General features: G+C 36.3%; 1 protein-coding gene across 1 annotated transcript; it reads left to right on the top strand.

Moving 5' to 3' along the window:
* Nucleotides 1–4,598: 4,598 nt before the first annotated feature.
* On the top strand, nt 4,599–12,913 carry hal (histidine ammonia-lyase). The gene is made up of 20 exons (XM_058766715.1): nt 4,599–4,902; nt 5,072–5,132; nt 5,609–5,636; nt 5,721–5,795; nt 5,900–5,972; nt 6,450–6,516; nt 6,608–6,645; nt 7,159–7,284; nt 7,509–7,648; nt 7,775–7,822; nt 8,214–8,361; nt 8,588–8,683; nt 8,771–8,829; nt 9,494–9,574; nt 9,812–9,877; nt 9,959–10,124; nt 10,248–10,382; nt 11,205–11,313; nt 11,441–11,510; nt 12,169–12,913. Exons 1-20 carry the CDS (start codon nt 4,653–4,655, stop codon nt 12,298–12,300), a joined length of 1,968 nt encoding a protein of 655 aa, XP_058622698.1. The 5' UTR covers nt 4,599–4,652; the 3' UTR covers nt 12,301–12,913.
* The last annotated feature ends 89 nt before the right edge of the window (nt 12,914–13,002 follow it).

The raw sequence follows: 13,002 nt of genomic DNA, 5'->3' as shown, positions 1-13,002 counted from the left end.
CCACAAACTGTTATCTTACTGGACTTGTCTGCTGCTTTTGACACAGTTAACCATCAGATCCTCCTGTCCACTCTCAGAAGGATGGGCATTTCCGGAACCGCGCTCCTGTGGTTCGAATCTTACCTCTCAGATAGGTCCTTCAGGGTGTTTTGGAGGGGTGAGGTTTCAAAGTCACAAATTCTTGCTACTGGGGTTCCTCAAGGCTCAGTGCTTGGGCCACTTCTCTTCTCCATCTACATGTCATCATTAGGATCGGTCATTCAGAAGCATGGCTTTTCTTATCACTGCTATGCTGATGACACTCAACTCTACTTCTCATTCCAACCAGATGATCCGACGGTAGCTGCCCGCATTGCAGCCTGTCTGAGTGACATCTCTGAATGGATGAAAGACCATCACCTTCAGCTCAACCTTGCCAAGACAGAACTGCTCGTGGTCTCAGCCAATCCATCACTTCACCACAACTTCTCTATACAGCTGGGTTCGTCAACCATAACTCCTTCCAGGACGGCCAGGAACCTTGGAGTTGTGATCGATGATCAGTTAAGCTTCACAGACCATATTGCTACAACGGCCCGTTCCTGCAGATTTGCCTTATACAACATTAGGAAGATTAGACCCTTCCTGTCCGAGCATGCCGCACAACTCCTCGTCCAAGCTCTTGTTCTTTCCAGACTGGACTATTGTAATGCTCTCTTGGCGGGCCTTCCCACATGTACTATCAAGCCTCTGCAACTGATCCAGAATGCAGCAGCCAGAGTGGTCTTTAATGAACCAAAGAAAGCTCACGTTACCCCTCTCTTCATCACGTTACACTGGCTACCAATAGCCGCTCGCATCAAATTCAAGGTACTGATGTTTGCCTACAAGACAACAACTAGGACTGCACCAATATATCTAAACTCACTAGTTCAAACTTATGCACCCTCCAGAAGCTTGCGTTCTGCAAGTGAACGACACCTTGTGGTGCCATCACAAATAGGTACCAAATCCCTCTCACGGACCTTTTCCTGGACTGTGCCCAGCTGGTGGAATGACCTCCCAATCACAATTCGAACAGCTGAATCTTTATCCATTTTCAAGAAACATCTAAAGACGCGTCTTTTTCGCCAGCACTTGACCAACTAATACTAACACCTATTCTATCTATTTAAAAAAAAAAAAAACCCTAGCTACGTGTACTGTGCTGGGCTAACTGAAACTTGTCATGGCACTTGTATACTGCTGCACTCTTGATGGTCTCATTGCTTCTATTGTTCTCATATTGTACGTCGCCTTGGATAAAAGCGTCTGCTAAATGATTAAATGTAAATGTATTTTGATTTCTGATACCAAGTTCTTCATTGAGCCCAAAAACCTTTTACTCTTTACATGTCTCTTTACATCCAACCTCAAAAAATAATATTCCCCCTCATGAAAATATGAACTTTTCAGCAAATGATTTCAAGACATGTTTCTGGCCTCAGAGGTCCAAAATATGTAGAGTGCTTTGCACCTGAGGGGTATGATCCAACACAAGGGGCTCCTCTCATGCCTCATGCCCCAGGCTGGAGCAAACGTCTGCGGTTCTGTGTTTACTTAGGGTTTTTTTTTTTTTAAGCTGGAGTCTGGCCAATGGCAGGATGCAGTGAATGATGAAATTGTGAGGGCCTCTTTCCGAGAGTCTGGGGCACGGGAAACTGAGATGTGAGACTTAGAAAGAGACATACAGTGTGTGTATGTGGTTGTCTGGATGACAGAGAGAAGAGTTTTGAAGACGCTGCCAGATTGTGTCACACATGCCTGCTTAAAATATTCCTCACTCTCACCTGACAGTCGTAAACATGCCAAAACTGCTGCCTTTTTCTGTCCCTCAGAGTCAAGGCTGTGTCATTTAATGGACTTTGAAGTTGTTAAAGCATTATAGAATCTTTGTTGTCAAGGTATTTTGGTCACTGAATTAATTAAAAATGCAAATAACATTTGTTTAGGACTAATTGTGCCGACAACCACAGTCATTCACTGTCTGTCCTGGAGAGAGCGCCAACTGTATAGATTTACCTGCTTCTTTATTAGAAGCTGTTGCAAAAATATATCAAAACAGCATATATAACAATGCAACAAATTTTATACAACTAATATAAAACAACTAATTAAAAAAATTATGCAAGATGCATAATTTGGAACGTTTAATCAAATATGAGGACATTTCTGCGAGACAGATTAATTTTAGTATCATTACTGTTATAGTTTTATTAATATTTTGAATTAGTTCTTATTTTTAAATTTAGTGAGTTTTGGTCATTTTGCCAATTTTTTTGTAATTTGTAAAAAAAAAAAAAAAATTTTAATAATTTGGCGTCTCATGTACATCTTGTTTTAAGCATGTTTAAATATTTTTAATCTTAAAAAGAATGGAAAAATGCTGATTAAATGTTTTTGTATTGTAGTTGCACGACAAGCTGAAACATTTTAATGCATCTCTTTATAATAATATAAAGTGACGAAGGTACATGTACAATTTGACTGTTATTAGTGAATAAACTTTGCTGCTGAAAAGCGACATAAATTCAAAAATAGCAATGCTACAAAGTAATTTATATTAAAGTGACATATAGGACAGGTGATATTTGAGACGCGTTGATCTTCGGTTATAATTAAATTTGATCTACCAAACACTGCAAATTAAAAACTTTGCTTAGACATCTTATTTGGATTTAATTTATGACAAATAGTAGCTAAGATTGCTTTTCTTCCTACGGAAGAGTTGAGCTGCAGGACTGTTGTGAATGTGTTATGTCGTCAGCACTGCTGTCAGTGTCTTTGCAGAGCTCCCTACTTATAAAACTGTTGCAGATGGGCGTGGGAACATTTTCTGCCTCTTGTGCAATCATGTCAACTTTTGGAATAGTTTGTCTTACTCAGCTTCAGGCGTCCTTGCATGCATACTGTTTGATCTGGAAATGTCTTGGACATATTGCGCATTTTGTAGTACTTACACAAATACAACTACCAAGATACCATACAAGACGATGCACATATTCTCAAACACACGTTCGAAAAAGGAAGCTGTTTTATTTGAGGAAAAAATGTTAGAAATGTACATTTTAACATGAATTAGCATTTTGTTTTTTCTCTGTGTGGGACATTTAACTTGCACATTTAGGCAGCTGTAACACCTCCCAGTCACACTGAAACTGTCATAATTCATGTCTAGCCTTTAGCCCAAAAATGTACATGGATTTACGCAGTTCAGCAACAGAGAAGATTGATTTGTTTTGATGATAAAAATAAATGTAGCTGTTATGTAGAAAATTTGGGATGCAAAAATCTTCACATGCATCTCACAAGCAGCACATTTTTATTATTATATTAAGGGATTACACTGTAAAAAGTGAAAGTTGACTTAACTTAAAAATTTAGGAAACCCGTTGCCTTAAAATTATTAAGTACATAATAATTAAAAAAAAAAAAAGGTAAGTGAACTTGACAATTCAATTAACTTATTTTTTTAATTATCATTTACTTAAAAATTTTAAGGCAACGGGTTTCCTACATTTTTTTAAGTTAAGTCAACTTATGACTTTTTACAGTGTAGCAACCGCCTAGCAACACCCTAACAACCACCCCGAGTGCCATAGCAACCACATAGCAACCACCTCAATTACCCTAGCAGCCGCATAGCAACACCGTAGCAGCAACCTGGGAACCCTAGCAACCGCATAGCAACACCCTAGCAACTACCCCAGGTAACCTAGAAACACCCTAGCAACCACCTTGAGTACCCTAGCAACCACCCTAGAAGCCACCCCAGATACCCTAGTGTCTGCTCTTCTGATAGACTGTATTGCCTTTAAAACATTCAAACTTTAATCTTTAAAACATTTTTTACATATTTCAAACTACTTCAAACTGAAAACCTTCAAACTTCAAGCTTTTGAAAGTTTTACAAACTTTCTGGTTAGGCTCTTTTAAGCCAGCTTAAAGTTTGTCTTCAAACCTTTCTATCTAGTTATATACTGTCACTATCTATCTGTTGTTCTATCGTTCTGTCATTCTGTCGTACTATCTATCGTTCTGTCATTCTATCAATGTTTATATCTTTATGTATAAATTTAGTTTAAATTATATATAAATTCGGAAAGTGTAGTATATAGAAAGTAGATGCAATTATCTAATTTAATATAAACATTTTCCAAATTATATTTTATCAATATAACAATAACAGTGACAGTATATAACTATATGTATATTTCAAATATATGTACTGAGAAGGGGCCAGAAGTCGTTTTTATTTATTTATTCATTTTTAAATTCAACTTTCCTTAAACTCAATTTTTTGAAAATATTAAATTTGGTGGAAAAAAACCTTTTTTGTGGCAGTGTATGTGTATTCTGATGCCAAAATGTTGCATCCTGCAAACTTAAGCTGAATCACTCAGTCTGACAGTTTGTTGACTGAAAGATTTTAGTCTTTTTGACAAGCGTATTATAACACAGAACCTTTGATGCAGAGATAACGTATTCAAACAGCACCAAGTACTCTGTGTTCTGTGGTAAAGGAGGGGTCCACAGAACAGCCTTTGATTGGTCCATTGCGCTTTGTGAGAAGTGATTCGCATTGCTGATCGCACTCCTCAGGTATCAGCCTGTGGTTGTTCAGTCCAACGTGAATGATGCCTCGTTTCACGGTCCACGTTCGGGACGAGTGGCTAACCGTTCCATGCAAAGATGCTACCTATACCATTAAATGGTTGGGTTTTGAAGCTCTCAAGCGCTACATCAAGAACAAACCCGACAATGGAGGGATCCAGCACATCAAAGATGTGCATTTTGTGGTCAGAAGATGTCAGGGATTGGGCTTGCTGGACAATGACGATACCATAGAAGATGTGCTTGAGGATAATGACTTTGTTGAACTTGGTAACATTACAAATATGGTTTACATGTTCAGTGTTTGTCAAGAGATTGATCAATCATTCAGTTCTTGGCTGGTTTAGGACAGATTGTTCTTTGGAGACTGTTTGCCACAAATACTAAATCCTGTTTTGCAAGATGAGTCAATAACATGTTATTTTACTGTTATCTTCAGCTATTGAAGGGGATACCATGTCACAAGATTTCATTCCAAGTCAGCCTGGGACGTCACATCTGTATCTTTATATTGACAATGATCATGTTTTAACTGAATAAATTCAAAAGTAATTTAAAGTAGTTGCAATTAATCACATACGTTAGTTTTTGCTGAGAAAATCCTACAATTAAGATCATTTAAAGGCATTATATTAAATGTAGACCTGGACATTTTAAATACATTTTTCATATTTTTTGTGCAGTTTATAGCATTTTTTTTTATTAATTGCACTAAAAGGATGCATTGATTTGACCTTGATTTTACATGCTTGTTATTTTTTATTTTATGATTGATTTCTAACCTTTACTCATTATCATACCACATTTCACCCAGTCTCACATTTGGAATCATTAGTTTATTTTTTGACAGAATACAGAGTTGCATGTAAATGATTGTTATATCTTTTGGAAAGTCTCTCAAAAGCTTTTAGCTATTCTGTCCATGTGTAAACTTTAACAACTCTAAAAATATCCTTAATGTGAATGTTAAAAACAGAACAAGAGCATACAGAGAACCAGAGCTAGTAAGTATGAAATATCACTACTAAACATACAGCATTTTTACCCTCATCAGTACTACAGTATTAATGACAGCTGTCTGTTTTTAGTACATTGCTCTAGATGGGAACAGCCTGACCTCAACCGATCTAGTGAATTTAGGGAAAGGCTTGTATAAGATTAAGGTAAGTGGGATTATGGTGGACTTCAACATAAGTTTGGGAAGGTTTTACATTGATGAAAAATATTTCTCAATGGAAATGCATCACCACCGTGATCTGACCCTCAGCTGACCTCAGAGGCTGAGCAAAAGGTTGAGCAATCAAGAGAACTTCTGGACACCATTGTGAAAGAAAACAAAGGTGAGCATGACATCCACTTATATGTGTGATTTATTTTGTTAGTAATCAAACTTTAAAAAAAAAAAAAAAAAAATTGTCCTTTTCCTAAAAATAAAGGTTCCAAAAGAAGTTTTTCACAGCAATGTCATAGAAGAACCATATTGGATTGCTCAAAGGACCTTTCAGTGAATAGAACCATTTTTCTTAGTATAAAGAACAATTTAATAACCTAAAGATCCTTTTGTGCAATGGAAAGGTTCCATGGATGTCAAAGCTTCTTCATGGAACAATAGATGTCAACAAAGAACTTTTATTTTAAAGATTACAGATGGTAAAATGTCGCAAACAAATCTTTTTGACTTGTTCTTTTGACTACTTTGGCACAACTCTTTCTTCTGAAAATGTAGTGTAAAACAGCACATTTGCTAGAGCATGAATATTAAATTATGTAGGACTTCATAAATATGACCCATCAATATTTTCTTTTTCCTTTTCTAGTTGTGTATGGCATCACTACAGGGTTTGGTAAATTTGCTCGGACTGTCATCCCAGTCAGCAAGCTCAAGTATATATAGTTTTTGAATTTATCAAATATTTTTACTCCTGAAATGTTTTGCATTTAAATTAACAGCATCTCACATATTTCTCTCTTTCAGGGAACTTCAAGAAAATCTTCTGCGCTCACACTCCTCAGGTGTGACACATTTTAGTCAAATTAAATATACACTACCAGTCAAAAGGTTGGAATAATTAGGATTTTTTAAATGTTTTTGAGAAGTCTCTTAAATATAGTAAAAACGGTATTATTGTGAAATAACCGTATAAATGTTTTCTGAAGGATCATGTGACACCGAAGACTGGAATAATGGCTACTGAAAATTCAGCTTTGCATCACAGGAATAAAAAACATTTTAAAACATATTAAAACAAAACTGTTTTTTTAAAATTGTAATATTATTATTACTGTTTTTACTGTATTTTTGATCACATAAATGTAGCCTTGGTGAGAAGTTCCTTCAAAAACATGAACAAAAATATTAATGATTCCAATCTTTGAACCGGTAGTGTATATGTGAACACATTTTCCGCATATGTTTTTTTTTTTTATGACACATTTATTCATCATAGAAAAACTCCTGCAATGAATTGACTGATATAATTTAACCGATATATATTTATTGCTATATTTGATTATATGTCACTGTAGGTCTGGGAAGCCCTTTAAGTCCTGAAAGAACTCGAATGCTGCTCGCACTGAGGATCAATGTTTTGGCCAAAGGGTATAGTGGGGTTTCACCGGAGACTCTGCACCGCATGATACAAGCCTTCAATGGTACATTAATGCATCCCTCATTATTTTAACTGAAGAGAGTATTGTTGGGGATTTTGGTTTCTTTGGCACAGCAAATAACACATGGTGTGCCATTTCAAAGAATACTTTCATGTTAGTTGCTGCGTCTTTGAAATAACATTAGCAAAGGGTTTCTTTGAATTTCTTCCTCAAAAGAGTTTTACCCAAGCTGATATTTTACTGCTTTCTTTCTTCTCTCTTCTCAGCCTCCTGTTTATCGTACGTCCCGGAGAAGGGTACGGTAGGTGCGAGTGGAGATCTTGCCCCTCTTTCTCACCTCGCCCTCGGTCTGATGGGAGAAGGCAAGATGTGGTCGCCCAAGAGCGGCTGGGCGGACGCCAAATACGTGAGCACATTTTCATTGGATGCATTGGTTGCACATCTTTGTCCTACGGATAATGAAAGCAATGCATAAACACATTTCTCCTCATTTAGCCTTTAAAGTCACGTTTGACCTTTGTATTCCCCGCAGGTTTTGGAAGCACATGGTCTGAAGCCCATATCTCTGAAGCCAAAGGAGGTACGGTTAATCCCCCCATTGTGCAGTCAACATGTTTATCTCTGTTGACTTAGAAAAAACATTTTGGGTCAGAAATGTGTGTCCTTGACCTGCCTGCTCCATTTTAACAGTGAAGCCCCTCTTAGAACCCACTGTAAAACAAGTCATTTTTGTGTAGCGAAGTTACAAACTAGACAATCTAGAGAAGAAAGATTTTATAAACTATATATGTGCGCTAAAACGTGGTCGCTCAGCAGGTCTTCAGGCTGTTCTGGTTTTTAGGTGGTGATAGATAGAGAGAGAATAGATTAATAGATACATAGATTGATTGACAGACAGAGATCAGTGGTTCAGTAGTATTGTTCTGTGATTTAAAGATAAAAGTGTTGGTTATGTTTATCTCTGTCCACAGGGGCTGGCTCTGATCAATGGGACACAGATGATCACTTCATTGGGAGCAGAGGCCGTGGAGAGAGCCGAGGCCATCGCCCGGCAGGCTGACATCATTGCTGCCCTGACCCTGGAAGTCCTCAAGGGGACCACCAAAGCCTTTGATAGTGGTGAGCTTGTGTAAACATGTGTTTGATGTGCTGGATGTGAGCAGATGTATTTAGACACTATTCTCAGTTCTGCAGACAGAAACTATAAACACAGCAGTAAACTTTCAGACTTGCCAGACAAAACATGGCTTGGGAAACAAAAACATATTTGTGTGACACTGCCTCTCATATAAAGTCACAGTACACAATTTTGATGAAAAAAAAAAAAAAAAACATTTTCTTACAGATATTCATGAACTGCGACCTCATCCGGGTCAGAAGGAAGTGGCCCTGCGCTTCCGATCCCTGTTAGACTCTGATCACCACCCGTCTGAAATTGCAGGTGAATCCTGCAGTCTTCCTATGCTCCATTAAAGCTGATTTTTAACCGTTTGGTGGTAACCGCTCTTGCATTTTTCAATAATTGCAGAGAGCCATCGGTTTTGCGACAGGGTTCAAGATGCCTACACCATGCGCTGCTGTCCACAGGTAACATAAGGGCCCATTCTGGGTCGTCCTAAATAAATTGTACGTTTTGTTGATGCCAAGGTTATTATCATTAACTAAAACTATAAAAACATTTTTGTTAATTGAAATAAAACTTGAATAAAACAAAATAGAGATATTAGATGAACTATAGATAACTAGATGGAAATTAGAAATTTTGCGTTGGCAACTAAGTGAAATAGCATTATGTTGAAGCTCTAAAATTACAAACTGGAAATAAATAAAAACTAAAATTGAGGTAAAAGTAATAACTAACTAAAATAAATAAATAATTAACCCTAAATAGTAATATTTAAAAAAGCTAATAAAAATGATAAAATTACTAAAAATTCAATTGGAAATATAAAATAAACATTTTAATAACATTAAAGTAAGACTGTTTGACAAATATGCGAACTATTAATAGTCTAATTTAGTTTGCTTTAAATTTGTGAATTAACTGGAAATGAATAAAAACTAAAACTACAATAATAATAAACCTAGTAATATTTTTAAATATAACTAAAACTAATAAAAATGATAAAAGCACATAACAAGATTGCTATAAATTAAACAAAAATGAAAACAGAAAATCTAAAAATACTGTAAAAGCTGGTTGACACCCATGCAAACTATATTTTAATGGGTTTTGCCTTAAATTTTGCAGGTCCATGGAATCGTCAATGACACAATTGAGTTTGTCAAGAAAATCATTAATACAGAAATCAACAGTGCCACAGATAATCCTGTATCCTTTTTATCTGAATTTACAGTTTCGTAACATTGAACTTGTGTTGCAGTACCAATGGTGTCTGTTGGTCATGTGACCTCGAATCGCCCAAAACTCATTCAAAATTGAATGACTTTTTAATTATTCCTCCCGAGAATCAGTTTGGTGCCAAGGTTTGACTGATTAGCTGGTCAATGCCATAACTACACCAGCCTCTTCTTAAGTTCAGTACTTTTGGCCTTGACTATAAGTTAGATGGTGTTTGCAGAAAGAGGTGAGACCATATCCGGCGGAAACTTCCATGGAGAATATCCAGCAAAGGTATTTAATCTCAACACAATAGGGTTTATTTAGCTAAAAGTTTGGGTGATGTCTCTGCTGATTCGTTCCTTCCATTCTTAGGCTCTTGATTATTTGGCGATTGGGGTGCACGAGTTGGCCTCCATCAGTGAGAGACGCATTGAGCGTCTCTGCAATCCCTCTCTCAGCGAGTTGCCTGCATTCCTGGTCAATGAAGGAGGCCTGAACTCTGGATTCATGATCGCACACTGCACTGCTGCTGCTCTTGGTTAGCATCACAAAGTTCAGGAAAGAATAACTTTCCTAAACCAAATACTAGAAAGTTTAATTTTGACTACTGTACTGAAGTCATGTTGACCATTAACTAAAACAGATGCATTTCTTTCTGCAGTTTCAGAGAACAAAGTGCTTTGCCACCCCTCCTCTATTGACTCACTCTCCACTAGTGCGGCCACAGAGGACCACGTGTCTATGGGAGGCTGGGCTGCACGAAAAGCCCTCAGAGTGGTCGAGCACGTCGAGCAAGGTCCAAAACCTTATATTAACCTCTCATATACCTACTGACACCATCCACTGTTCAATTTAGCTAAAATTGCTACTGTAATGGTGCCCCCTATTGGAGCACCAAGGCACAAGAGCAAAAATTGTAATAGTACTTAATATTTTCCAACAGAATTTCAAGTTTGTTATAGCGACTTGAGGGCAAACTGCATAATTTAATTCTTATGTTTTCATGCTTTCTACTTACACTGTATGGTTGGGTTTAGGAGTGGACCTGCTTGCTTGCTTATTTAAAAAAAAAAAAAAATTGTACATTTTGTACGATTCTCTTCTTCTAAAAATCATGCATTTTGGTAAATGTGATTTTTAGAAAAAACATTTTGTAATGGTACTTAATATTTTCCAACAGTCTCATGGCAAATTCGTAACTAGTTAACGTTTTAGTAAATTTGTGGCTAATTCGTATGAATTTGTATGATCTCATTAATGTGCTTTTTGGATGTTCTGTTTATGTCCAAGTGTCGGTTAGTGCTTTTTTTTCTATTTTTGAACATTTTAAATTTCTGTACGAAACATGCAATTTAAAAAAAAAAAATCACATTGTACGAAAACTTTTTTTTTTTTGTATGAAGGTCTTCTAAACATAAGCCTCACTGGGGTGTAAGCAGATCATATGAAATGTACAAATGTACAAAATTAGTTACGTTTTGTTCAAGGAGATGGGATTATTTATTTTGTGATTTTTGTACTTTTTGATTTACTAACCTCTAATCTGCAAATACAGATCAGAATATATCATTTTGTCAAATAGCAAACCTGAATATGTCTGTTTTATATCTCCTTGCAGTGCTAGCTATCGAGTTGTTAGCTGCCTGTCAGGGTATTGAGTTTCTACGCCCCCTACGTACAACGACCCCATTGGAGAAAGTGTATGATCTTGTGCGAGCCACAGTAAAGTAGGTCAAATGATAATACACTAACCCCAAAACCTCCAATACTATGAACTTTCAGATTAACTATTGGAAAAGCTTCTTTCATTGTCTCTTCCTACTTATTTTTTCTATTTTTCTCTCTTTTCTGCAGGCCCTGGATTAAAGATAGATTCATGGCTCCAGACATTGAAGCTGTACATCGGCTTCTTGTAGACCAGAAGGTAAGCTTTACTGTTTCTTAGTATTTGCAACACTATTATTATGAAAACATGGTGGATCAGAAAGCAGGTGGTAGATCGTTCTATCTATCGTTCTATCTATCTATCGTTTTATCTATCTATCTAATTTTTAAATTAACATTGTTTTCTAATTTGTTTGTAATATACATTTTTCAAAACATGATTTTTAAAAAGCATACATTTCTTTACATTATAGTGTGCGTTATAGTTTATGCAAGTTTAGCTTATGCGTAAATCATGTGCTCCTTCAATTGTTACATACTATAATTGTATACACTATTGTTTAAAGGTTCAGTGTCACATGATCCCCTCAGAAATCATTCTAATATGCTGATTTGGAGCTCAAGAAACATTTCTTATCAATTTTGAAAACAGTTGCTGCTTAATATTTTTTTTCAGGATTCTTTGATTTAGAAAGAACAAAAAGAAAAACAAAAAACGTATGCATCCTGATTAAAAGATCAGACAGAACTTTTGAACACACATGTACATGTTATATATAAATATACATCTATTATCAATAACATGCATGCAAAAATGCACCTAGTTTTACATTTCCATCTTTTTTATTCAAGACAATTGATAAGATAATTTACACAAACATTCTCACGCAATATTGTTTCTTGCCTGTTGCATCCAGGTGTGGAACATTGCTGGGCCATACATTGAGAAATACTGTATGGAATACATCCCAGAGTCCCGCCCCTCTTCCCCAACAGCATTTGCTCTGGACCCGCCCCCATCACCACGGAAACGGGTCAGGCTGGAGTGACAGAGGATGGCATACTGCTGATACTGTCCTATAGTCTCACATTAAATACATTAGGATGAATTTATATAGAGCATGTAAAATGTGTGCATATTTCAGCATAGTTCTTTCTCTTTAATGTTGTTTTTCCTTGAATGATGTTCATTATACAATGTGACATATTCCACTTCTGCTGTAAGACTCGTATTTTGCCATTTGTTGGTCCTTATGCGGATTCTCAGTTTCTGAATGAAGTGTTAGTGAATAAATGTCTTGTGATATCAGTTTTGTTTTTCTTTCCCACTTTTTGAGAAGCTAGCACACATTGACTGCAGAATAGAGACTGTTTTCATTGGAATATTGAAACGTGTAATTGCATCAGTCTGGTCTTAAAGGAAGTGTCTTTGAACTCATGACACAGAGGGATTTTGACAGATGGCAGGATGTTATTTTTTTGTTCCTTGACTCACCGCCATGTGAAATATGTTTGACTTTCCCTTTTTTCTCTCTTTGTCAATTCCCTTTTTACATTTTACTCAACATATCAGTTTTAGTTTACTTTAATGTTGTTAGCAAATCCATTGGTTCATATTTGGGATGAAATGTCAAATCAGAATAAAAATTCCATTTACACATATATTTCTTTGTTGTGAGTGTTTTAAGATGAGTTTTCTGTGAATAAAATGTTAAATTTAACAGAGTATGACTTCAGATGACTTTGAATAT

Source organism: Onychostoma macrolepis, chromosome 25 (genome assembly GCF_012432095.1).
Source record: "Onychostoma macrolepis isolate SWU-2019 chromosome 25, ASM1243209v1, whole genome shotgun sequence".
NCBI lineage: Eukaryota > Metazoa > Chordata > Actinopteri > Cypriniformes > Cyprinidae > Onychostoma > Onychostoma macrolepis.
Note: the sequence above shows the minus strand (reverse complement) of the source record. Positions and strands in the feature narration are given on the sequence as shown.